This window comes from Salvia miltiorrhiza, chromosome 1 (genome assembly GCF_028751815.1).
Source record: "Salvia miltiorrhiza cultivar Shanhuang (shh) chromosome 1, IMPLAD_Smil_shh, whole genome shotgun sequence".
NCBI classification, from domain to species: Eukaryota; Viridiplantae; Streptophyta; class Magnoliopsida; order Lamiales; family Lamiaceae; genus Salvia; species Salvia miltiorrhiza.
Genome location: NC_080387.1, coordinates 28,129,450 through 28,155,483, shown reverse-complemented (window position 1 = coordinate 28,155,483; position 26,034 = coordinate 28,129,450). Strand labels below are relative to the sequence as shown.

Genomic DNA, 26,034 nt, shown 5'->3' with positions numbered 1-26,034 from the left:
CCTCGGCCACGGGAGCTTTGAGGAGTTCGACCGCTGGCTTTGAGGCCTCGGCCGCGAGGTGGAGAAGGATCCTCAGCCGCTGGCTTTTTTCTTCTTTATTGCTCCCATTTTCCTAAATATAACAATATCCTCCATTTAAATTCTTCTGCAAAAAGTAAAGCACTCTTCATCAAATTCACCAACACCAATAAAATATGAGTTCAAAATATCATCAAATTATCATTAATAATCCTCCAAAATATGAACAATTAGGCATAAATCAACACCCCCACACTTAGCCTTTTGCTTGTCCTCAAGCAAAATCAGTATGAGTCCAATAAAGAGTTGATTAAACGATGTTCATTTCCAACTAAACATTCAACAAGCCAATTCAAAAAAATTCAATAAACACATGTCTCTCAGATGATGTAAGTAACTTAAAGTTTAAGAAGCAACACAACTATAATACAAATGATTCGGTTAGACCTAATTCTCCGCTATAAGTGAATTCCCTAATGTGATCGCCTTTATAATCATTATCTTATGTTTTCACTGTTTCCTTTTCAGAATCGTATGTTCTCTTTAGAAGTTATTCTTTTGTTTTCAACAGTTAAGCCACAAATCATGAGATAAAACCTTTTGGAGATAATCCAGAGTTTTCCCACGTGGTTTCCCATGCTCATAGAGAATCTAGAGGAGCAGAGACTCAGAGCTGTGAAATATTTCAGAATTTACACAACTTCACACATAAAAATAAGATCGTAGGCAATCACACTGACAACACTCCCTCTAGCATCTACCGGACAAATCACGTTTCAATTGCTTACAAATGTGTTGCAACAAAACTCATAATTCATTACCCCAACAAGAAACATACATAAAAAGAAAAACCAGAATAACCACCAATCAACACTAACCCGAAAATCACATTGAAACCATCACTTTCATAAATTCATACAAATTAACATGCATCAAAGAGTCAAGCTAAGTGTCAGGGAACCATTTGCCCTTACCAATGAAGCACAAAAAGAAACCCTCCCGCATTTTCCAAATACTCTTCCCCCCCCACACTTAGAACAAAGCACAAGAGTGTAAGAGAACACTTCCCTGAAACATCAATGAAGGAAATGAGCTTCTGGAATTCCACAGAACATTGCATTATTCTCATCCACACAAAATATCTTTTCCAAAAACACAGAACCTGCATCAAACACCAAGAACAACCAAAAACAACCATCAAACAAAGCAACAGAAAAACAGAAACAAACGGAAACTAAGAAAAACATGGGTTGCCTCCCATGCAGCGCTAGTTTTAAAGTCGTCAGCCCGACTTAGAGAAACCCTTAACCAAAATCACATTGAAGCTTCAGCTGCCTTAATCCCTGTGAAAACACATCCTCTTTAATTGCAGCTGCGGGTTCTCCTAATGAGCATACAGTGCTCATCGCATTCAAAAATTTCCCAACAACTCTTTTTCGGGAGCCAGATCGTAAACTCTCCTCTTCCTTCTTCTCCAAGGGCAGTACACACTGCAACCCTTGCACTACTTCATCTTGTGTTGCAGCGCATCCAGAAATTCTTCTTCAAATTGTTGCCTCCTTTTTCCGGTGAGCTGGGGATTCTTGCATTATTTCTTCCTCATGCTGCAGCTTGTTCAGCGACTCTTCTTCCATGGTCACCTCATCTTGCAGGTTATCAAGAGACTCCTGCACATTTTCGTCCTCCTCCTGCAGATTATCAAGAAATTCCTGCATAATACAATCCTCTTCCGCAGGGTCAAATATCTCAACATAAGAACAATTATGAAATGAAAGAGTAGGAATAACAGGTTTCTTATCAAAAACTGAGAATGTTACCGATCTACCTGACCCAGCCATACTCAAATTATAAAATTATAATTCTTATAAAAAGTGAAAGTCCTGCTGAAAAGCATCTATCTCTCGGAAATGTCTTAGCTACACTCAACGTATTACGCATGGACGGTAGAATCATTACACGTGTTTCATTCACTTTTTCAACGGGTTATTTTAAACTTTAGCCAAACCGGCCCATTTTTTGAATACAACCGATTCTTGGAATCCCTATTTTATACTCCCTCCGTCCCGGCCAAGACGCTACATTTACTTTTCGATACGGGATTTAAGGAGTTGTAAATTAATGTTTTAAGTGTGTAATAATAAAGTGATAAAGTAAGAGAGAGAGAAAGTAATAAAGTGATAAAGTAAGAAAGAGAAAGTAATAAAGTGATAAAGTAGAAGAGAGAATGTAATATCCTCTTCCGAAAGATTTCAAGGAATTTGGAGAACTCACTCTCCACATTCTTCTTGGGAAGCCTTTGAGGAAAGGGGATTGGTGGGCAATAAAGAGGTGGAGCTTTGTACACTTCCTTCTTCTTTTCTTTATCATTTTGCATTTTTGAAGAAATGCCTCCATCATTGCTCTTCTCTATTTCAACCATGTCCTCCTCTCCCAAGCACATCTTGGACTCTTCAAAGGTTGTCTCACCTAGTATGTTAATAGCTTTGCAATGCTCCTTAGGGTTTACAATTGTGTTGCTTGGAAATTGCCCTTGTTGGCGTTGATTGCTTAAAGATTCGGCAATTTGTCCCACTTTCATCTCAAGCATTTTAAATTGGGTCGCTTGAGCCTCCAACCTTTCATCGGTTCTCGTCATGTGGGCTTGAGTGGCCGTCATGAATTTCATTAAAATTTCTTCAATGTTGAGTTTCTTCTCTTCCTTGATCATACCATCGCTTACCGCAAATCCGGGTGGTGGTTGCAAGAAATTGTTGGGATTACCATAGGCAAGATTTGAGTGGCGATTTGTTTGAAATCCTTGATTGTATTGCCCTTGCCCTTGATACCCTCCTTGGTGTTGAGGATGAAAGTTTCCAAAGCCTCGATTATTGTTAATATAGTTCACATCCTCAATATTGGTTCGTTCCTCCACTATAGGCTCCGACTTTGATGTGGAGATAGCATCAATTTTGCTATTCATAGCGGTCAATTGAGTCGTCAAAAGAGCTATCGGATCCGAGCTTGTTGTAGCCGCCACCTTCTTCAAAATAGTCCTCTCCCCCGGAAATTGGTAGCTATTTGCGGCTAAATTTTCAATGATGTGGGCGGCCTCCTCGTGGCTCTTCTCCAACAATGCTCCATTGGCCGATGCATTCATGTCTCTTTGCATCTCACCACTACACCCGGTATAGAATGAGCAAATAATGGTGTTTTGATCCAAACCATGGTTGGGACACTTCCTTATCATCTCTTTGAATCTCTCCCAAACTTCATAGAAGGTCTCTCCATCGAATTGATGAAATTGGACAATGTCCTTCATCTTCATTGTCTTACTTGGAGGAAAGAACTTGATAAGGAACTTTTGAGCCATTTTCTCCCATGTAGTGATGGAACCAATCTCCAAAGATTGATACCATGTCTTGGCCATGCCCCTTAGTGAGAAGGGAAAGAGTCAGAGTCGAATGGCATCCTCCGGGACTCCATTTATCTTGATAGTATCGCATATCTCCAAGAAATTGCCGAGATGTCCATTCGGGTCATCTTGAGAAAGACCGGCGAATTGATTTTGTTGCACCATGTTGATGAGACTCGCCTTGAGTTCAAAATTGTTGGCATTGATTCTTGGGGCATGCACTCCCCCTTGTTGGACCACAGGTTGGAACATATTGCTAATAGGTGGTGGTGGTGGTGCATTCCTTTGAGCCTCTTGCTCATTGATACGCCCTTGCATAGCCTCCAATTGTCTTTGGAGTTGGAGGATCAATTCCTGATTTTCCATCATGTTTCCCTCCATTTCTTTCTCTCTTCTTGCTCTTGCTTTGTTGTGTCGGCAAAATGCTTCAACCTCAAGGTCAATGGGTATAAGAGGTGCACCCTTAGACCTTGTGTTCATACACTACCTACCAACCAAAAAGAAACAAAGAGTCAAGACACAATCTTAAAATTGAAAATAAAAATAAAGCAAGTAAAATGTCCAAAGTAGTTAAGCACAATGATTCAAAATATCACAAGTAATCAAACTAAACTAATCCCCGGCAACGGCGCCAAAAACTTGTTCGCTATTATTTTCGCTACGCTGCAAGTGCACGGTGTAGTTGCAATATAGGGAAGCAAGGTCGTATTCCACAAGGATTAGTAGTCAAATTCTAGTGATTACCTTAAGTCATCATGCTAGAGCTATTTAGACTAAACAAGGAGGTGAGTGGTTTGATTAACTAACAAATTTAAAGACAAAATAAGAACAATCAAACAAAGTGGATTAATTAAGTGATGAAGGTGGTTTAGGGATTAGGCAACGATGGATTAGCAATGGACTTCAATTTAGCTCAATATTAGTCTTGATACTCCTATTTATCTAGAGTGATCTCCCAACTAGTTCTAGTCCCCTCCCGGACGACTAAAACGGTAGATTACGGGTCATAGTTGCCGTCCCCGGTCAACTTCTAACCTATAACTCCCAAAAGCATAATAAGATCGATAAACTCTCACCCAACTCTCAACCTCCCGGTCTATTGAGTCAATATATTTCAAGCTCCTAATCTATTATGATTATCCTCTCCCGATTCAAATCACAAATGAGAAATGCATAGAAAGTGGCCAACAATCCATACAAGAAAGAAATCTAGGGCTTGAAAAGATAAAGACAAGAAAATAATCAAGACATATATTAAGCATAATAATCAATCCATTACATAATCTACTAGCCTAACCCCCAAACCAATGGGGGATTTAGCCTATCATGCTTACAATCAAAATACTTAATTCAAGGAAATTCATAAATGAAAGAGAGAGAGAGTAAGAGGTGACAAATCCTATTAAATTAGCTTCCTTCAATCTTCTCTCTTCTTCAATGTCCTTCCAATCTTGGTGGTTGAGTGTAGTTATGGAGGCTAGGGCTTGGGTATGGAGGTAGGAGAGTGTGTTGAATGTTGGGGGAAGATGAAAGATATGAGAAAAAAAGGGAAAAAATGGGGTTTTGGGGCAAAAATCACGTCTGGGCCCATCAAAGCGGGTAATCCCGCCTTTTTCCCGCGACCACGACATGAATCGCGGTCAAGAACGCGGTCAAAATGAGAGGAGACCGCAGTCGAGGCCCGCGGCCGCGGCTCGGACCGCGAGTGATTGCCAAAAACGTTCTGGACTGCTCTGGAGCAGAGGCCCGCGGTCGGGCCCGCGGTCGCGGCCCGGACCGCGGCTTACTGGGCAATTTTGGAGCAGAGGCCCGCGGTCGGGCCCGTGGCCGCGTCCCGGACCGCGGGGTCTTGGACTTTATGCGCAGTCCGCTTGTTCGGCTCCGTTCTCCCTCGTCCGGACTCGGATTTGGTCGCCGTTTGCGCTCACGGAGTCCTCTCGAGACGTACTTCAATCTCATGTCTTCAAAATAGTCCAATTAATCTTTGATTTTTCCTGAAATCACTCCAAAAGATACACCAAGTATCAAAACTCAACAAAACTCAAAATTGGGATACAAACACATATTAGCAATCAAAATATGAAGGGAAATGACAACAAATCATGTGGAATTGAGGTACGAAAACCATGTTTGTCATTAGCTCACAAGCATTCCTCGGAATCACCACAGTCATGACTTCTCCGGCAGCCTCAAAACCAATTGTCACCGGCGTAACATCGAGAGAGAGGACGTCGCCAACCTTGTCCTCGCCTTGGTCGCTCAAGATGGCGGAGTGCACGGTAGCGTCGTAGGCAATGGCTTCGTGGGGTTTGACGCTCTTGCAGAGCTCTTTCCCATCGAAAAACTCCTACAAGTACTGTGAGAAATAGAAAATGAGAAAATTTGGGATTTCAGAGAAACTTAGGGATTTGAGGAGAATGTTTTCAGAAATTGGGAGAATTTAGGGGGTTGGTGTTTTGAATCAGGGTAGGAAGAGGAGGAGGCAACGCCGGGACTGAGTAAGTGGCGGAGGTGGAGAGGGAGAGAGGCGGTTGGCGTGAGAGAGAAAGAAAGAAAGAGAAAGAAGAAGAGATGGAAGGGGTGAGAGGCGAAGGGCGGAGGCGATACGCCGACGGCGATTTCGCCGGAGATGGGCTGACAGGCCGAGGGACATGAATCCTTGTTCCGGCGAGAGGGAAAGGTTGTCGGGGAGAGAGATTGAGATAATGGTGAATGTGGGCCCCCATTTAATTAAAAAATTAAAAGAAAAGGTTGACTAACGGAAGAAAACGGCGTTTGGTCAGAGGGGTTTAATTGAACGATTTTTAAGACTTCGGAGGCCTATTTGCACACACAGTGAGTAAGTGGAGCTATATGCTATAGGGGCTACTACTTCAAGGGCCTATTTGCACATTTTCCCTTTTTTTATTTCTTATAAATGTATGACCGATGTAAGATTCTTATATAAATATCAATGCAATAATATATAAACAAAAAGTATTCAAATATAAAATCACTAACATTGTACTATGTAAAAAAGAATTAAGAATGTGATAATTTGTATATGAAATGATTATTAATTATAATATAAAACTTTCATAACACAATTCAAGTAAATTAAATAGTGAAGTACTATTAATTTTGACATGAATAAAATTTCCCCCCTTTTTCTATGTACTATTGAATGCAACAAGTTGATTAGATGGTAACAAGTTAGGCTAATATTTGATATGTCTTAGGATCAAATTCTTTAAGAAGTAATTTTTTTTCTTCCGTATTTCTTCATTTATATTTTCTTGTTTTGTATCCTTAACTAGTATGCCCACCCGTGCGATGCACGGAGGCATTATTTTCATTTAAATTTAAAATAGTCATCATCATTTATTAATTATGCTTAAATACAACTTATTCGTGAGTTAATCAAACTCAATTTCATCATCATGTGAATAATCAATTTTCTCAAACTCCAAAATCAAAAATAAAAAAATTGTTCAAGAAGCATGAGAAACGCCCCAACCCATAAGATTTTACACGCAACTAAAAATACATATATTTTCAGCCTAAGGTTTTGTTTATTTTGATGCATAAATTTATCATTGAAAAATGATTAATAACAAAAATTTATGCATTTAAATGTCTCATTTCTTTTCCAACATTTAACATAAAAGATAAGTTCACAATTTTTCTTTCCTCATTTTCACTTCAACAATGGATAATATTATCCACTCAAAAAACTTATCTTTTATGTCAAATGTTGGAAAAGAAATGGAACAATTTGAAAGCATCAACTTTTGTTATTCATCCTATCCTATTCTAATGAAAAATTTATCCATCAAAATAAACACTCCGTAAATAAAATCTACAAATATCATATACAAATAAATCAAACATAGCATGCGATACAACCTTCTCTAATCATCACGCATAAAATCAAAAAGGTCTTTATAGCCATAAACTCATGTGTTTGTCTATTTTTTTCATTTTTAGATTTTCTAGACCCAACAACTATTCTTGAGTTCAATAACCCAACTAATGAACTGATTAGAATAAAGTATATTTAAAGTATTTCCACTAATTAAATCTACTCAAATGTTCTTATATTTAATCTATTTCTCATTAGAGATACAGAAAAAATGTCAACAGTTTTCCACGCGTCCAAAATGTGGACTTGCAAAGATTTAAAAATTACGAAATACATAGAAGATTCTCTAACTATTTTCTAGTAATGCACATTGTCTTTTTCGCATTGCTCTTTCATTCCCTCTTCTTCAACTTCGTGTCCTTCATGCTAGTAAACATTAATAAGAAAAGAAGCAAAATAAAGAGAAAAGATGAAAGTGTATGAGAAGCTTAGTAAAAATAAGAATAAAATACTTGTGGTTACAAAATTAAATATAGGTTGTTAGAAAAAAGTTTTCTATTAGGGTGCGTTCTCTTTGGTTATAAATTTATCATGAGAAAATGAGGGATAAACAAAATTTCACTATATTTCACTATTTAAATCATTCATTTTCTTTACCCACATTTCCTACTTGACCCTTACACATTCCTCATTTACACTACAAATGAGGGATAATATTATCCCTCCAAAAATGGTGTGATAATATTATTCCTCATTTGTAGTGTAAATGAGGAATGAGTAAGGGTCAAGTAGGAATTGTGGAAAAAGAAATGAAGGATTTAAAGGGTTAAATTTTGTTTATCCTTCATTTTTCCATGATAAATTTACAACCAAAGAGAACGCACCCTTCGAGAAAATAGAGAAAAAGGAAAGAATTTGAATTAGCCGAAAAAAGCACCTGAATCGAAAAGGGTGACCAAATGTTTTATATTAAAAAATAGATATATACATATACAAATGTTGATAAGTTCTGTAAATTTTGGAGAGTAAATATATACATGAAATAGATACATACACAGAGCTTCTAGACTCAAAAGCAGCATACATCCTCAATCGTGTCTCTAAAAAAACTAATAAAAACATGACATTCCAAACACATTCGATTAACAAAAATAATATTCAAGCGAATCCGATTCATGATAGCAAGACAAACCTTAAAAATTATTGCAAATTATTTCTACGTATAAATTATAGGTATCAACTAATTAAATAAATTACAGAAAGAAACATTTATATATCAGCAAACTCTTTTATTTTCTGAAAGTTTGTACATCAACAGTTAACTAATTAAAATAAATCGCAAGAAGAAGCATTTAACACTAAGATTATCTAAAATATATTCAAGTGAATCACAAGAAGCATTATTACATCTCAGCAAGATTATCAAATAAATCATTAAAATCAATTGTAAACTACCATCAACTAAAGTAATTGAAATACAAAAGTAGACAACAAAATCCACGATCAAATATATATTAAAATATTTTAAATCGGTAGTCATCGAAAAAAAATTATATGCACAAAGAAAAAGAAAAAAAACAAAATATAGCTAGAGGACTAAATTCATATGACTTCTTTAATAAAGATTTATCACAGTAGAGTTTTTTTACCTAGTGTCGGAAAAGGTGTCTCTCCAAAATTCCGCTTCACCACCGAATCAATATTTCTTTTTTAAAAAATCTCTATCTTTTGGGCGGTTATTGCCGAAGACAACTGACCTCTACCGCATTCGCTCTGCCTCTTTATCTTGCTCCACAACTTTGTTAATTATAGCTTTACAGCCCAATCTAGAATAACATACCAAAAGAGGCACAATATCATATTGATCATATGAATAACAACACTAATAACAATTGGAAGAAAAAAAATATGCAAACCGTAAAACAATTGATATCTTTATAATTTGATTTTAGAAAGATTAGTTGGTAACAATGCAAACGATCAAAACTTAAAGAAAATAGTAGTTTAGCCTTCATCGTATTTTAACCACGTCCATATTTTAACCATATCCCAATAACATCATAATATATACTCATCTATTCTAAAATACATGTATTATTCCAAAAATTATTCTAGACATGTTTCTCAATCCTAGTAGCCAAAATATAATCCACATGAATTGGTAATGAAACCAAGACTTGTAAAACTTGTAGAAGCATAAATAGATATGGGACAAAGTCATCAAATCTCATGCTGCCATAGTTATGATTGAAGGCACTGTGCAGTAGATGATTTTCAGTATCAGATTTGACATTTTGATTGTTTGCATCTTTATCGTGGGTTGGTACATCCAAGGAAGCATGGCTCAACAGATTACCATTGAGCTTAGCTTCAGAACTCTCAGGAAAAACGTCTGGATAACATAGAAGAGCAGCAACAACAATGTTTGCCAGATCTTTGATTTTGACTATGCACAAAATGCAACAAAGTAAATATAAAGAAAAGACAACCCCAAAACTTGGTTCCTGAATGTATACGACTCAGATAGTCACAAAAAGATTTATACAGACCCATAAAACCATTAATTAACCAAATATAAAGAGCTCGTTACAATTTCCAGAAGTGTAGAAAATTAAAACACACACATAAAATAGGCAAACAAATAGAAATGGTGAGTATGTACTTTGATTGCTTCATTCCTAAATGATGGGAGAATCAACGGAAATGTCAAAAGCCTCAGAAGTTTGTCCATTATTAACCTCCCAACATCAGGGATTCCGACATAAACATCACTGAAATAATAGAGATTGTCTTCAATATAGTCAACAGCAGAAAGAATGAAAGATGAAAGTTCTGCATTTAGGCTCCTATTAAAGAAATAATTATTCGTGTGAGCAACAATATAAAGAATCACATTAGTTGGAAATATGACATCCCACGTCTTACTTTTTAGCATTTGAAACAATTGAGTTCACATGGATACACCGATCTCGTAAATGTAAATAAAAGAGACAAGAGGCAGAACGTAATTACCACTTTCAATTTCTTGAGAAACTTCACGCCTCAAAATTTCTCCATCTCTTGTCATCTCTTGAGTTCGAACTTTCCCCTCATTTATTTGCTGGAAACAACCAACTGATTGGTTGACATTTGGCTTAAAATTTGGGACAACCCCTATCAACTATAAGATAAGGGTTAATTTCATATGTGGCCATCGCGATTTCGAAATTGGAGAGATGAGAGGCTATGCTACGGGAATACAGAGATGGCAAGACTATGAATCGAAAGGTACCTTATCAATGACCTGCAAAATAGACCAAATATTGTAAGGGCCGCTCTGATAGATCTCTTCTTCCTCAGTGGTTTGTCATCTTAATAATTCCCAAATGCATCATCCATATTGTCGCTCTCAGATCTGGGCTCGTACTCTTTATCTATACTTCTTCTCCCATTATTAAATATGCTTCAATTGGCAAACAACTGCATACTGATGCATAAATGGATGGAGAGCAAATTGATTTTTGAGTAATAATCGTTGCTCTATTGTAACCGTGAGAAAGAGAAAGAAAGAGATAAAATTGGTATTGAAGCGTGTGAGAGTCTGAGAGAGATAGAAAGAAAAAATCGGTATGCTGAGATAACCGTGTCCAAGAGAGAGAGAAAACTGTTGTTCATCGTGTGAGAGAGATAGTAACTGCTATAAAATGTGGTTTCATATAAAACTACCGTTAAATATTAAGAATATTCCGTTAGAAAAATAACGGTAAATTAGATGCTGTTAAATTGGTTCTTTATATAATATATAGATTTATTTTATCAAATATTCTTCTAATATTTTTTATTCATTTATATTTTATTAATTATTCTTCTAATGGATGCGTGCTTACGATTCGAGCCATTGATTACCATTGATACGATTGCAATGACTTGCAAAAAACTTATCAAATCAAGTGGAATAGAAATTGAGCCATTGACTTTTCAATATTTTATTATATATAATGATCACTTCTAAAGATTAAATAATCTTCATCTAAAAACGCATGATAAGAAACAAATATTTTCATTTTTTTAAAGAAATATATAATGGAAAATTATTATTAAATATTTTCATTTTTTGTTATCAACAAATAACTTTATTTATTATCAACAAATACTTACATCCATTACTAAAAATAAGTTAAAACATTCATTATTTTCGTTTTTATTAAAAAAATATCATGGATCAATATTAACAAATATTTTTAACATTTAGTGATTCATTATTTTAAAAATAAATATATAATGAATCATTAATTTTTTTATATTTGGAATAAGTATGAAAATATATTCATACATAGTTGAGAATTAATAAAAATGGAATTAAACATTTATTCTATAAATAATTTTAGAACACTGGTTTTGCTAGCTATTAAAAAGAATAGATGGATTTGATTACTAGGAAAAGATAATTAGGTACAATTTTAGAAGAAAATAACTAATCTTAAATAATTAGGGGTTGTTGGTGGCAAATCTACAATTCTAGATGAAAACAGCCAATCTTCGGCTAGGGGTAAATTAGGTTTATCCTCATAAATAATTAGGGGTTGTTGGTTTCTTGTATTGGATTAGCCAATATAGATTAAATCTGGCAAATTAATCTGGATTGCAATGAGATTAATATCCTGTATTGGCGTTTGATATATTATGTAGTCATAAAACATTCTAGTTTGGTTCACAGTAATAAAGTCACGATTACAGTAGATTATATGACAAATTGACAAATTTGCCCTCTTATTATTTAATAAATGACCAGCGTATCCTTGTGGATGCCCTACGTGTATATATGAGGATAAACCAATACGTGAAAGTTGGGAGAAAGTCAAAAAAATGAGGGCAAATACGACAATAGGATTAACCGATTAAGCAATACAGAGCTGGTTTAATTATCGAAGGGGGGGCGAGGTATTCATAAGCGGGGTTAAACCGCATTAATAAGTTAGGGCCTAAGAATTTTACCGGGCCGTCCGCAAAATGGATTAGAATACCAAACTGAGACATAACGATGGATAAATATGCTAATACAATGTATTGACCAATATCAAACATGGGTTATGTTTATACATAGACTCATAGTATATGTATGAATAGCACTACCCTATTTTTTGGATGGGATTTAATTTGATATGCTCAAAGTCCATAGAAAGAGTCGGAATCTTGAAACTCGGTCTATTCGCTAGAGTTGACCATTAAGAATTTGGCACGTGGTGCTAAAAGAATAATTAAACGGAGATCCCTAATCAACAATATACTCATACTAATAATAGTGGTTTGCCGATTCCGCAAGAAATAGCACTTGAATAAATTGCATTCTCTCCTCTCAAACAAATATATTGCATTCTCGCTCTCTCACTCGACTCTCTACCCTAGAAAAGTGTAAACCATATATCCTACAAAAACGAAAATCATGCCGCGTCGTAGCTCCGGCGGTGAGTTTTCATTCCATTCGTTGGCACAATTAGTAATGTGATTCTCGATCGGTTTGCGGTTTGTTTCATTTCTGTTTTTTTATGGAAATGAAAAGACTTGTTCGTAATGTGATCTTATACAATCAAACTAGCAATATTCTGCATGATTCTCTTTGTGTTTTGAGTTTGGAGGAACCTATTTTCTTAGTTGATCTTCGTAGAATTTTTTTAGATCCCATGGTTGATATATTCGGTCAGCTATTCACAACATGCATGTGTGTAGTTGTTACGAGTAATTGTTTTCATATTGAATTGAATCGATGTTGTAAGATTTAAGAGATTTAATCATAAAATATAAGGTCTCTGTGTGCAAGATTGTTGTTGATTACTGAAGCGTAAGGTTGAAAAACGAATATACCAAGTGAAAATCAGATAGTAATATTGATTCTGCAGGATTATTCAAATAAAGAAGGTTGAATAATGCCAGAAGTAAATTTTCCAGGTTGTGTATTGCAGCTTACAATTATAAGATGAATTCAGTTTTCTTCTTCTTCTTAAAAGTAAAACTAAAAATTATATATCCTATTTCAATTAGTCTTATGAGGTTGCGCTACCTGCATGATTAGTGGATTACTGGAGTGTGCGAATGAGACACAATTAGATCTTATTTGCCTCCTACATATGATTCATATCTCTGTTGTATTTGAATTAGATATCCAAAAAATTTCTTTCTTATTTTCATAAATTTCTGATGTATTGTTAGTTTGAATGGTTAGTTTATGTTATTTTTAAGACAATTATTGTTTCTCATTTTCTGGATGTCACTTGTGTCAAGCTTAACTATCTCGTGACAGTGCAAATATCATTTTTGCTTCTTGTGGGGAAAACTAACTCGTTCCCGTAACATGTTCTTGTGCCTACTTGTCATGTAAACTAATCATTATTTTGTAATGTGCATAAATTATATTTGTGCAGGAAGATCTGCCCGTTCAGCACCTCCACCTCGCCCTGCAAAACGTCCTCCATCTCAGCCAGGTAATTGCCTATCATATTAACCACTTACCTAGGAGAAAGGTAAGTTCCTTAAACTTGTGTCATCTTTGGTCTATTTAAATGCTTTGTTGTTGCTCGTTCTGTGTGGTAGCAATTTCAGTTTCCAGTTAACTAATAGTTGATGATTTTACTGTATCATGTTTGCAGCTCCCAATGCTCCTGCTCCTGCTCAAGGTAGCTTTGGTGGTACCATGCTTGGAGCCATAGCTGATGGTGTGTAGAATATGGTTTGGGTTCTCGTTATATATGATCTGGATGACTCGCTTATGTTGTGTGTTGATTTTAATTCGCTTAATCATTTCCGTAGGAATTGGATGGGGCACCGGATCTGCTCTTGCACACAGAGCTGTGGATGCTGTTGTAGGACCCCGCACAATTCGATGTGAAAATGTTGCCTCTGAAGCTGCTCCCAATTCTGATGATGCTTGCAGTGTGCATTCTAAGGCATTCCAAGATGTAAGTCATACTACCATCTCCCTCCTCTATCAGCTTGCAACTATGTTTTAGTTAGACCAAAATTGCTCCGCCGTTGTTGTTTTGGTGTCTTTCTGTACTACTAATTTCCCCAAGTTTGTCTGTTAATATCTTGTGTCGTTCTTGGTATTTCATTTGCAGTGCTTGAATGTCTATGGAGACGAGATCAGCAAGTGTCAAGTGTACATGGATATGCTGGCTCAATGCAAACGAGGAACTCGGGCTCTCTGATGAGTTCTTATAATGTGATGTCCTACTTCGCGCATTCACCTAGTCGTTTGCAGAAGAAATATTATTGATGTTGGGCTATTTTTTATTTATGATTCCTTATTTAATTGCTACCTTCACTGCGTAAGATGTTATTTTCCTTTTGAAGTTTTATCAGATAATGTATTGAGGAGCAACAGACTAGCTTACTATGGATATGCGTTTGCATGAGTTTTATTGGTTGTATTCTCTCATCATCATGTGATTGTTCATCAATATATATTTGTTGAGGAAACTCGCCAAATTTTGTTCACACATTTTTCATACCTACTTTTTAAGTACCCATAATTATCTTAACTACATAACGAGCCAAGCATCAGCACATGTTCATAATATTTGCAGTATGTTTTATCAGAGTAAGCTTGAAACAACTGAGATAAGTTACCGAACATGATGATATCATATAATTTGGTTTGATTAATAAATATTATTTGAAGAAATTTTTATTTGATCCACTTCTATGTAGATTTGGATTGACTGGATTTGAATTAATTATATAAATAATATATGCATCATAGACTTGACGAGTAGAATTTAAATATCACTTAGGAGAAGTGCTTTTAGTAATTTTCTGCCAAAGTTTCAAGTAATCTAGGGATTATTCGCATTGAGGTTTAATAATAATATTTTAAATTTGGTCCTACAAAAAAAAAATAATGGATTGTGTTTGTGAGTATGTCACTACAAGAAACAGCGGCTCCAACGACCGAAATTAACGACCGAAATTTTCGGTCTTTAAAAAGGCGGGGGTAACGACCGAAATTTTAATATTAACGATCGTTTTGTTTAATATTTTAAATCTTATTTTTTTTATTTCCTACGACCGAATGAAACGGTCGTTAAATTATAACGACCGTATCTACGACCGTTTTCCGGTCGTTGGTATTTTTTTATTGAATTTTGATATAATTTTAATTTAACGACCGTTTGTAACGGTCGTTACCTTAATTTGAATTCTGATATTTTTAAGTTTTCGGAAATATTTAACGACCGTTTTTTAACGGTCGTTGTATTTTAATTTATTTAAATATATTTAATATTAACGACCGAAATTCGGTCTTTATATTAGAACTAAAAAAAAGAAATAATTAATAATTATTTTTAACGACCGTTTTTCGGTCGTTGTATACCGAAATTATTAATATTATAATTAAAATTGGCAACGACCGAAAAACGGTCGTTATTTGAAAATCGGTCGTTGAATTCGCAGACTTAACTTAGGTTTTCTAATTTTTCCCCCATTTTCTTCTCCACCCTTTCCTCCTCCGATTCTCCGCCTCCTTCCGCCGATTTCGCCGTTCCCGACATCGCCGCCTCCGTCCATCGAACGGCCACCTCCACCGACGCCGCCGCTGCTGCTCCTCTCCGTCCGACGCGACCGCTGCTGCTTCTCTCCGTCCGACGCGACGCGACGCGACCGTTGCTGCTCCTCTCCGTCCGACGCGACGCCGACGCCGCCGCCGCCGCTCTCCGTCCGACGCCGCTGCTCTCCGGTAAGTTAATTAATTATTCATCCTAACCCTAATTAATTATTTTTTATAGATTTCATCAATTATTAACCCTAACTCTAATTCCCAGCCCCCTGCCCTCGCCGGACCGCCCCTGCCCTCGCCGGAAAGCTCCTGCCGTTGCCGGAATAAGAGATTGTAGGTTAGTTCGTGTAACTTATATAATGTAGGCTATTAATTTGAATTTAGGTTAATATTGGTATGTTAGTATATATGAATTTAGGTTAATTATATGTGAATCAATGAGAAATTTACATAGAACTTAGTATGAATTATATGTGAATTAATGTAGGCTATGTTTCAAATTTATGTTAATTATATTAGTATGAATTAATGTGAAATTTAGTTGTTGTGTGGTATAGTATATGTGAATTAATGTGAATTTAGTTTGAATGTAATGTGAAATTATATGTTAATTATATATGTTCATTTGTATTTGATTTGTTTAAAGAACAAGAACTTAGTAAGATAATTTATTTTATAAGATTTATTTAAAGAACTTAGTTAGGTTTATTTGTAAATATTAGATTTATTTAAATAACTTAGTTAGGTTTATATATATTAGATTTAGTTAAAGAACTTAGTTAGGTTAATCTCTATTTAAAGAACTTAGTTAGGTTCATTTCTATTTAAAGAACTTAGTTAGGTTCATTTCTATTTAAAGAACTTAGGAAGCTTAATTTCTATTTAAAGAACTTATAATGTTTAAATTTATTTAATTCGCTTTATCGCCGGTGGGGGAGAGGCGAAATATATGATTTAACATGATTAATTGCGTTGAGCATGTTTTAATTATAATTAAGCATGATAGTTTCGCCGGTGGGGGAGAGGCGATTAAGTATGATTGTGATTAATTGGAGTTTGGGCCGCCGGTGGGGGAGAGGCGGAGGCGGTAGCAATGACTACCGCCTTGGTTTTGTTGTTGTGTTGAAATTTCAATCTTCAATCATCCTTCTTGAAATCCTAATCGTAATCTTTAGTCATCCTTCTATAATCCTAATCTCCGTCCTTATTTGAGTTCTTAATGTCTACTTTTATTCATAATCTTAATCTTAATTCGGATTCCTAATTCTAATCTTAATCTTAATCCTACTCTTAATCTTAATTTCTAATCCAAATCTTAATCTCCTTTCTTAATCATACTCTTAATCTTAATTCCAAATCCAAATCTTAATCTCCTTTCATAATCCTAATCTTAATCTTAATTCCTAATCCAAATATTAATCTCATTTCATAATCTTAATCTTAATTCCTAATCCTTATCTTAATCTTAATCTTAATTTCTAATCTTAATTTCCACTCTTATTCATCATCTTAATTTTATATCTAATGTGTGAACTAATTAAAACATTAATAATATATGAATGCAGGAAATATAAACATGAGTTTAGATAGAGGGTGGATGTATAGGCGATATGCTCAAGGTAGTCTAACAGGAGAGTTCATGGATGGATTGGAAGTATTTATCCATTATGCACTTTCTCGACCGGACTTAATGATTGGAAATAAGATCAAATGCCCATGCACGAAATGTAAGAACAAAAAATTTGATACTCCAATGACTGTTAGGGTTCACTTGGCAAAGAATGGTTTTATCCCTAGATACCATATATGGACGATGCATGGTGAAGCGTTAGTGCAAGTCCCTGATGTTGCTAGGCGTATTGTAACCATTGAGGAAGATAGAGAAGTCAATCGTTATGAGACGATGGTGATGGATGTAGCGACAGCTCAATTTCACAATGTCGATGATTTAATTGAAGAATCTCCAAACCCAACAGCCCATCATTTGTATGATATGTTAAAGGCGGCTGATAGAGAGTTGTGGCCTGGCTGTAAAACCCATACCCAATTATCTCTTGTAGCTCGATTGATGAGTTTAAAATCTGATAATAATATGTCTGAGCGATGTTTTGATCAGATTTTGGAGTTGATTAAAGAAATAGTTCCCGATAATAATTTGGTGACTGGAGATTTCTACAGTGCAAAGAAATTGCTTCGTGGGCTGGGTTTGCCAGTTGAGAAGATTGATTGTTGTCGTAATAATTGTATGCTTTTTTGGGGGGATGATGAAAGCTTGAACGAGTGTAAGTTTTGCGATGCAAAACGTTACAAAGAATCTTCTGGTCCCAGTGGTAGTCGTCAACGACGCCTAGTTGCAGTCAGTCAGATGCATTACTTTCCCATCACCCCAAGATTGCAAAGGTTATATGCATCTAAAGCAACAGCAGCTGATATGCGATGGCATGCTACATCAGTTAATGATGGTGTGATGAGACACCCTGCAGACTCACCTGCATGGAAACATTTTGACAACACATTTCCTGATTTTGCGGCTGAGGTCAGAAATGTGAGATTGGGGCTTTGTACTGACGGATTCTCGCCATTCAACAATTTTGGAAAGCAATATTCCTCATGGCCAATCCTACTTACTCCATACAATCTTCCTCCTTGGATGTGCATGAGAGAACAACACATATTTCTCACTGCTGTCGTCCCTGGGCCACACAATCCAAAGGATATGATTGATATTTTTCTTCAACCGTTGATTGTTGAGTTATCTCATCTTTGGGAAGTGGGTGTCCAAACGTATGACATATCATTGAAGAATAATTTCCAAATGCGTGCTGCACTTTTGTGGACAATTAGTGACTTTCCCGCTTATTCCATGCTTTCTGGTTGGAGTACAGCTGGTAGATTGGCATGTCCACGTTGTTGTGATGATACAGATTCTTTTCGATTACCTTTGAGTGGTAAACAATCCTGGTTTGACTGTCATAGGAGGTTCTTACCCACTGATCATCCTTTTCGACGCAACAAAAATGCGTTTATAAAAAATGCTCAAGTAAGAAAAGGTCCTCCACAAACAAAAAATGGGTACCAGTTGTTGGCTGAGATTGAGGGATTGGGGATTAAAAAAGTAACAGAATTGACAGTTGAAGAGACTCGATTACGGATATCTAAACGACAAAGAACTTATGAATCAGGTTGGAGGAAAAAAAGTATATTCTGGGATTTGCCATATTGGAGTTCGTTGCTTATACGTCATAATCTTGATGTTATGCATATAGAAAAGAACGTCTTTGATAATTTGTTCAACACCATTATGAACACTAAAGGCAAAACAAAGGATACGGCCAAATCTCGCGAAGAATTGAATAGGTTTTGTCGCAGACCTGAGTTAGAAGCCAATGAACAAACAGGAAAGTACCCTAAAGCATGTGCTTGATAATGATGAGAAAAGAATCTTACTTAAGTGGATTGAAGGGCTTAGATTTTCTGATGGCTATGTATCCTCGTTGGGTAGATGTGTCAACTTGAGTACACTTCAAATGTTTGGTATGAAGAGTCACGATTGTCACGTGATGATGCAACGAGTATTGCCGGTCGCACTAAAAGAACTTCTACCATTCAATGTGTGGAAAACAATTACAGATCTTTGTCTCTTTTTCAAAGATTTGACTTCACCAAACATTCAAGTTGACAATCTTCTTCAGATGCAAAAAAATATTCATGTCATTCTCTGTAAGTTGGAAAGAATCTTCCCTCCTAGTTTCTTCGACTCTATGGAGCATCTTCCAATACACTTGGCCGATGAGGCTATGATGGCAGGCCCTGTACAGTATAGATGGATGTATCCATTTGAGAGGTACTTGGGAAAGTTGAAGAAAACAGTTAAAAACAAAGCCAAAGTTGAAGGATCAATTACAAATGTTTATCTTGTGGAAGAGGCTACAGCATTCTGTTGTTATTACTTTGAAGATCACGTTAAGACAAAGCAACGGAATGTACCTCGAAACTTTGAAGGTAGTGGTGTTGATGTGATCCCTGACATGTTGTCTGTCTTCAAGTATGTTGGGAGACCATTTGGAAAGATGACAACTAGATTTCTAGAACCTAAAGAGCACGACGCCGCCCATTTGTACGTGCTAAACAATTGCACAGAAGTTACAGAAACCTACACAGGGTATGTACAAAGCATATGTTATTAAATTTATTAATCTACACATAGGTTGTTTAATAAATATGATATATATTAATCAATAGGTTGTTTGAGGATGAAATGCGGGCCAAATTTCATGATATTTCATCCAATGAACTTCAACAGAAACTTGAGAAAGAATTTCCCACATGGTTCAAAGCATATGTAAGTTCTTTCATCCAATGAACTTCAACTCAACGTATTATGTCAAAGTATACTATAATTGATTTTAACTAATAAGTTTCTTTCATTGAATAGGCTTCAAATCCAACAAATGGGCTAGTCAATTCATTTTTGCATCATTTGTCATTGGGACCTCTGCACAGAGTTACTACATACCAAGGATTCTTTGTCAACGGATTCAAATTTCATACGGTTTCTTATGGCTCGAAGAAATCAACTGATAATAGTGGATTGTGCGTTAAGGGTTCAGTGTTGAACGGTGTCCAGTTAGATTTCTATGGTCGTTTGTTAGAGGTTGTTGTCCTAGAGTATCCTGGGCTACCAATAAAAACAACCACATTATTCAAATGTGAGTGGTTTGACCCTCAAACTCCAACTGGAACCGACATTGATCGTGACTTCAATCTGGTTTCGGTGCACAAGAATCGTCGTTATTCCAAATACGAACCATTTATCCTCGCCAATCAAGCTGCACAAGTTTATTATTGCTTGTATCCAAGTAAAAATAACAACAGAAGCAATTGGTTGGCTGCTTGTAAAGTGAAAGCAAGGCCAGTTGTTGAAGTTTCCACAACTGAACTTCCAACGGCTTTGCCTTTTCAAGAGGAAGTCGTTGGCATAATATCTCTTACGAATATAGATGACATTTCAACAATGGTTCATCCACATGGAGGCGAGGTGGACATAGATCATGATGATGATGATGATGAAGATGATGAAGACCTTATTTTACAATCCCCCGAGTCTTCTAACACTGAATCAGATTGAGTAATTAATGACTTCAAATAAAACATATTTGAACATTTTATATATTTAATGTGTTAAATAATAAACTAATATACTAATTACTTCAAATTTGGATATAGATGGATGCTTCTACTCAATCCGGGTCTAATCCATCCGGGTCTAATCCATCTGGTTCGGGTCCATCCGGTTCTGGTCCTATTTTCGATAATAGGCCGCCAGAGGATGAAAACCCTAATGTGGAGGAGGAACGTGTTGCTAGTGATGGGCGGACATGGGCTTATTTCACTCGTAGGTACGTTTCACAATGTATCAGTTAACTTCAAATTGTTTTGTACATTAATTCTAAATTTAATTTCAACACTTTAAGTATCCTGAGGTCGACTGGAGCTATTCGGGCTAGGGCGACTGATAGCTTTCAAGGTATGCCACATGAAAGTGGCACCAATTGGAAGAATTTGACTGAGGGGATGAGGGATTTTTATTTTGATGAGTTTGAGGTACGATCATCTCATTATAATTTTTATATTCTAAACAAACAATCACAATACTAATTTTTCTCTTATTTGCAATATCTTTAAATAGAAAGCATTTTGTTGGGATAAAACGCAACATACCAGGCATGTTATTAAGAAAGCGTGGGTTAAGTCAGCTCGAGTGGCGTACAAGGATTACATCAGCAATTGCAAGAAGGTCCTGTTGATACATAAGAAGAAGATTGATTATCTTCAGCCTAACATTGAGGCAGCTTGGAGGGCTTATTGGGCTTTGCCTGATACTCAGGCAAGGTCTGCTCAGGCGTCCAGGAATCGCCGCTCAGAGCCAGGCGGTCCGGGTACAGGGATGGCTATCCATCATGGAGGGTCGCGCAGTGCTTTAGATCATGCTGAGCATCTGGTAACTTTACAACGTTTTATTTAAAATTTTGATGCATTACTAAATTGTTACTTATATTTTTAATGTGTTTTGTAAGGCTCGGGAGAGCAATATTTCTTTTGACGAGGCTACTTGGGCGACTTTTCGACGGATGCATTATAAGAATGGACAGTATACCGCTGGACGACCTGCGCAGCACGGGGTATGACGTTAATTTAGTATCTTTAAATTCCTTCGTTCGAATAATTTATTTTACAACTATTCTAACTATTTTTGTATTGTAGTTGGAGGTTGAGAGGCGATTGGCAGAGCTTCGCTAAACACAGGAAGAGGTCACGCCCGCAGATGTAGAGCGCATCTTCCGAGAGGTCGTCGCTCTTGATTCGAGGGGGCGCATCATGGGATTAGGCATGATGATGTCTAGGGCGATTACTGAGAGCGGCGAGTCGTCGAGCACGCACTCCACTAGCACCTCCCAGTTTCCTTTCCCTGTTGCCTCGAGAGATGAGCTCATTACATTGAGGGAGGAGCTGAGCTCCACACAGAGGGAGCTAGAGGTCAGGAGAGCGAGCGAGGAGGCTCAGAGCAAGGCTATACAGGAGATGCAAGCCCAGATCGCCCTCCTCATGCGAGGATATCATGCGCAGTCCCCCTCCGACGCCTCTGATGGGACCCACCCGGACCTCTGATTATATTATTTACTATCGTTTGTTAGATACTATACTTTGAATACTGAATTTCTAAACTTGTTGACATATTTTATGATTTGCTACTTTGTTATATTTGATGTCTTTCTACTTTGCTCATCTTCATGATTTTGAATAATTTATAGATTGCTATATAATTGAAAACAGGAATACAAAACAAAAAAACGACCGAAATTAAACAACGACCGAAATTTAAAAAAAAAACGGTCGTTACGAATTGACTAAAAAAAACAGGAAAAACGACCTCTAACGACCGAAATTTCGGTCTTTAAACAACGACCGAGTTAAAAACGGTCGTTAATGCTTTCGGAAGAACAACGACCGTTTTAATAACGGTCGTTGACCAACGACCGAAAATCTGGAATCAACGACTATATTTCGGTCGTTGATGATCTCAGAAGATCAACGACCGTTTTTAAACGGTCGTTGATCAACGACCAAAATTCGGTCGTTGAGTCCACAATTTAGTCGTCCCTGGGAGCTTGGCTATGGTTTTAAAGACCGAATAAACGGTCGTTATAAATAAATTTCGGTCGTTGAATTTCAACGACCGAAAAAAAACGGTCGTTGAAGACCACACGACGAACAAAACGGCGACCACAGTTTTCGGTCGTTGTTTCGGTCGTTAGGTCTTTAACGACCGTTTTTTAGAGTTTAACGACCGAAAATTCGGTCGTTAGAGCCGCGTTTTCTTGTAGTGTGTGGTGTATAAGTTAAAAGAAAAAATATCTTTAATAGCGTGAGTAATGATGAGGAGTAAAATATGCGTAAGGCAAATCTGGCAGCATCGGAGTCATCAGCACTGGGAACGGAAGGGAGAAAAACAGCTTGAATAACGTTTTGGGGGGAAAGCATGAAAGGCAGAAGCTTCAGGGCCATTTCAAGAGGATTTTATCACTAAAGGTGTCAGGGCTGACGTGATCAGAGAAGAGGGAGCGGAACGAATGACAGATCTGAAATAAAATAGCGAAGAAGTAACCCGCGGACTCGGGCAAGGCTGACATATCCAGGAAGAAAGGGGCAAAGCTGGTGGACTCGGGCAGTGCTGGGAAAGACTGAAGGCATACCGGACACTGACAACCTCGAAGATTCTTCCTAACTACCAGGGTCGCCATCAGGCGTGAAATTACTAATTTATCCCTATTGTAAACGCCTATAAATAGAAAATATGCCTGCCATTGTAAACACGCTCTATTCTAAATACTCAATACAATTATTTTCTCTCTTGCCTTAGTAGTTTTCATCACTCTCTCTCGATTCACCGCACACTACAGGGGAATTATGCTCTCTATAAATAAAGGGATGTAATTATTGAACACATCAATTGGCGCCGTCTGTGGGAATAACGGATCGAGTTTAAGACGTGAAGAAACCTGTGCATGAACTCTGCTCGTCCAATTTTCTTGACAAAAGGTGTATATCTTTGTCGGGAATTCGGGTCTAAGGGGTGTATATAATTGTTTGTGGGTATTTTCTTGCGTTTTGATCGGTTCTGTGGTTGGGTGCTTATCTGGGTTATTCCGATTTTACGTGCATCTTAGTTGATTTTAGATTTTACGCGTTCTTCGTGTTTATATATGCTCTTCTCGCGTTGAATTTCGTTTAAATTCATGTTTCATGTGGTATCGGGAGTCTCTTGTTTACAGATCTATGGAATTTATGGGATTCGGTTTTCTATCGCTTTATTTGCGGCAGGGATCCGTGCGATCTATAAGATTTCTTGGGAAATTTCTTGCATGACCTTCGTATCAAGTGGGAATTGGTCTTTTTATGGGAGTTCTTCATGGGAATTATGAGCTATTATCTCTGCGAATAAGAACACTTATTATCCGGAGAGTTTACTTTGTATTATTTTTAGGATTTTTAACTTTGCCTCTACAGGTCATGGAGGACAGGAACATCATCAAAAATCTGATGGGGGATTTCGCGGGAAAGGGCAGGGCTCCTGCTCCTACTACGGCTGCTACCGTAACTAACGAGGGAATTCGTGTTGAGGACTTCACACCTACTGGCCCCTTTAGGCCTGTATTGTCCGGGCTGCAAGTGACGCCGACTGAACAGGGATCGACTGCACAGGGAACATGACTAGTTAATGTCACCATGACTGAACAATTGCTGTCTTTTCTGAGCTACGCCTGCATGAGATAGGTGTTGGGAACATCCGCACCACCACTAAACTTGGGCTTACCGGCAATAGTAGGGCTAGGGACTTCAGGGCTGCCGACTCGGATTATTCCAGGAGGACTACCAACTGAAAATCCACCACCCTTGGTAAATAGCACTGTCGTCGTTCCCCCAAAAGGAACTGGGGAGACCAGAGCTGAGAAAGTTAGAGATATTCGTCAGCATGGACCTTTGTTCCCAGGAGAGGAGATATGGAGGGAATTGAGGATGTCGAGGACACCTCCAGTCAAACTAGACCTGTTACAGAACGATGGGAGAAAGGCACAGCTCTGAAGGATCCAGTCCAGTTGCAAGAAAGGGTTTCGGCTATGCAGCGACACCTCCAAGAATTGGAGAAAGTAATTGAGGAAAAAGAGAAAGAAAGAAGCAAGGCTGTCTCACGAAAAAGGGGACGGTATGAAAACTCTACCCATTCCAGGGCTGAGAGTCACCGAGATCGACATGTTCATCTGAGGGAGAAAAGCAAGCATGCCAGCAGAGCTGGCGAAAGTAAGCGTAAGCATACTAGTCAGCGCTTCTCAGGTGAGGAAAAAGGGGAAAGTCATCATCACCAGTATTATCCTGAGACTGCCACTAGGACGGGATCAAGTCCGTTTTTGGAGTACATCTTGGCAGATCTGTTGCCTCGTCACTATAAACCCATTAACATAGAATACGATGGATCCGATGACCCGGAGGTACACATGGATAGACTTGAAACCATGATTACGTTACATCAGTACACAGAAGGGATTAAATGTAGAATCTTTTCTACTACATTAACTGGGATGGCTCAACAGTGGTTCCGAGCTCTGGAGTCGGATTCTATTCATTCTTTTGAACAGCTACATGATGCCTTCATGTGCAATTTGCAAGCTCTAAGCGTGCTGCAAAGACTGTTATGTCATTAATGAACTTAAAACAAGAACCTACTAAGACTCTAAAGGAGTTTGCTACTCGTTTCACCAAGGTATCTCTGAAAGTGCCCAAAGCTGAATCTCAAATTAAGGGTTATGCCTTTGTACGTGGCTTAAGACCTGGGGCTTTCTTTGATAATTTACAGGTAAAACAACCGCGTGACTTTGATGACATTCTAGCCCGACTCCCAGGGTACATACAGTTGGAAGAAGCCAGAGCTGCTCGAAAAATAGAATACAGTGGTAACAAGCCCAAGAAAATGGAGAACATAACTGAATCGTCAGACACTCGTTATCAAGGGAAAGCACCATATAGAGGACTGCCACCCCGAGTGCTGCTGGGGGAAGCGCAACCAGTATACCAACCCGCTCAAAATGAGCAAACATTTAAAGGAGTACATAATGTTAACCGACTCACTGATCAGACCCCGCTGAACAAGCCTCAAGAAGAGATCTTTCATTTGATCAAGAATGAACCATGGTTTCA

General features: G+C 37.4%; 2 protein-coding genes, 1 long non-coding RNA gene and 1 pseudogene across 5 annotated transcripts; 3 read left to right on the top strand and 1 right to left on the bottom strand.

The window, feature by feature from the left end:
• Nucleotides 1-7,429: 7,429 nt before the first annotated feature.
• LOC131018147 (uncharacterized) lies at nucleotides 7,430-10,912 on the bottom strand. Of its 3 annotated transcripts, none has more exons than XR_009100053.1 (4): nucleotides 10,522-10,912; nucleotides 10,263-10,410; nucleotides 9,008-10,021; nucleotides 7,430-7,676 (listed from the first exon to the last, which is right to left on the bottom strand). It is a non-coding gene; the product is annotated as an uncharacterized LOC131018147 (long non-coding RNA). The 3 variants fall into 3 exon arrangements; XR_009100054.1 differs by lacking the exon at nucleotides 7,430-7,676 and having other exon boundaries at nucleotides 8,820-9,076; nucleotides 9,913-10,021; XR_009100052.1 differs by lacking the exon at nucleotides 7,430-7,676 and having other exon boundaries at nucleotides 8,820-9,076.
• A 2,920-nt stretch (nucleotides 10,913-13,832) lies between these two features.
• Nucleotides 13,833-14,653, top strand: LOC131018138 (uncharacterized; annotated as a pseudogene).
• A 3,030-nt stretch (nucleotides 14,654-17,683) lies between these two features.
• Nucleotides 17,684-19,204, top strand: LOC131005574 (uncharacterized). Its single transcript, XM_057932586.1, has one exon. It carries the CDS (start codon nucleotides 17,684-17,686, stop codon nucleotides 19,202-19,204), a length of 1,521 nt encoding a protein of 506 aa, XP_057788569.1.
• A 1,802-nt stretch (nucleotides 19,205-21,006) lies between these two features.
• LOC131005564 (uncharacterized) lies at nucleotides 21,007-22,449 on the top strand. The gene is made up of 5 exons (XM_057932577.1): nucleotides 21,007-21,179; nucleotides 21,255-21,384; nucleotides 21,470-21,781; nucleotides 21,858-21,962; nucleotides 22,087-22,449. Exons 1-5 carry the CDS (start codon nucleotides 21,007-21,009, stop codon nucleotides 22,447-22,449), a joined length of 1,083 nt encoding a protein of 360 aa, XP_057788560.1.
• Nucleotides 22,450-26,034: the final 3,585 nt, after the last annotated feature.

Bases quoted from the DNA above. Each gene is read 5' to 3' on its own strand.
- LOC131005574 (XM_057932586.1), top strand. From the start codon at position 17,684: ATGGTGATGGATGTAGCGACAGCTCAATTTCACAATGTCGATGATTTA.
- LOC131005564 (XM_057932577.1), top strand. From the start codon at position 21,007: ATGGATGCTTCTACTCAATCCGGGTCTAATCCATCCGGGTCTAATCCA. The intron at 21,180-21,254 runs GTACGTTTCACA...CAACACTTTAAG, and splicing joins TGGGCTTATTTCACTCGTAG to TATCCTGAGGTCGACTGGAG. The intron at 21,385-21,469 runs GTACGATCATCT...ATCTTTAAATAG, and splicing joins TTTATTTTGATGAGTTTGAG to AAAGCATTTTGTTGGGATAA.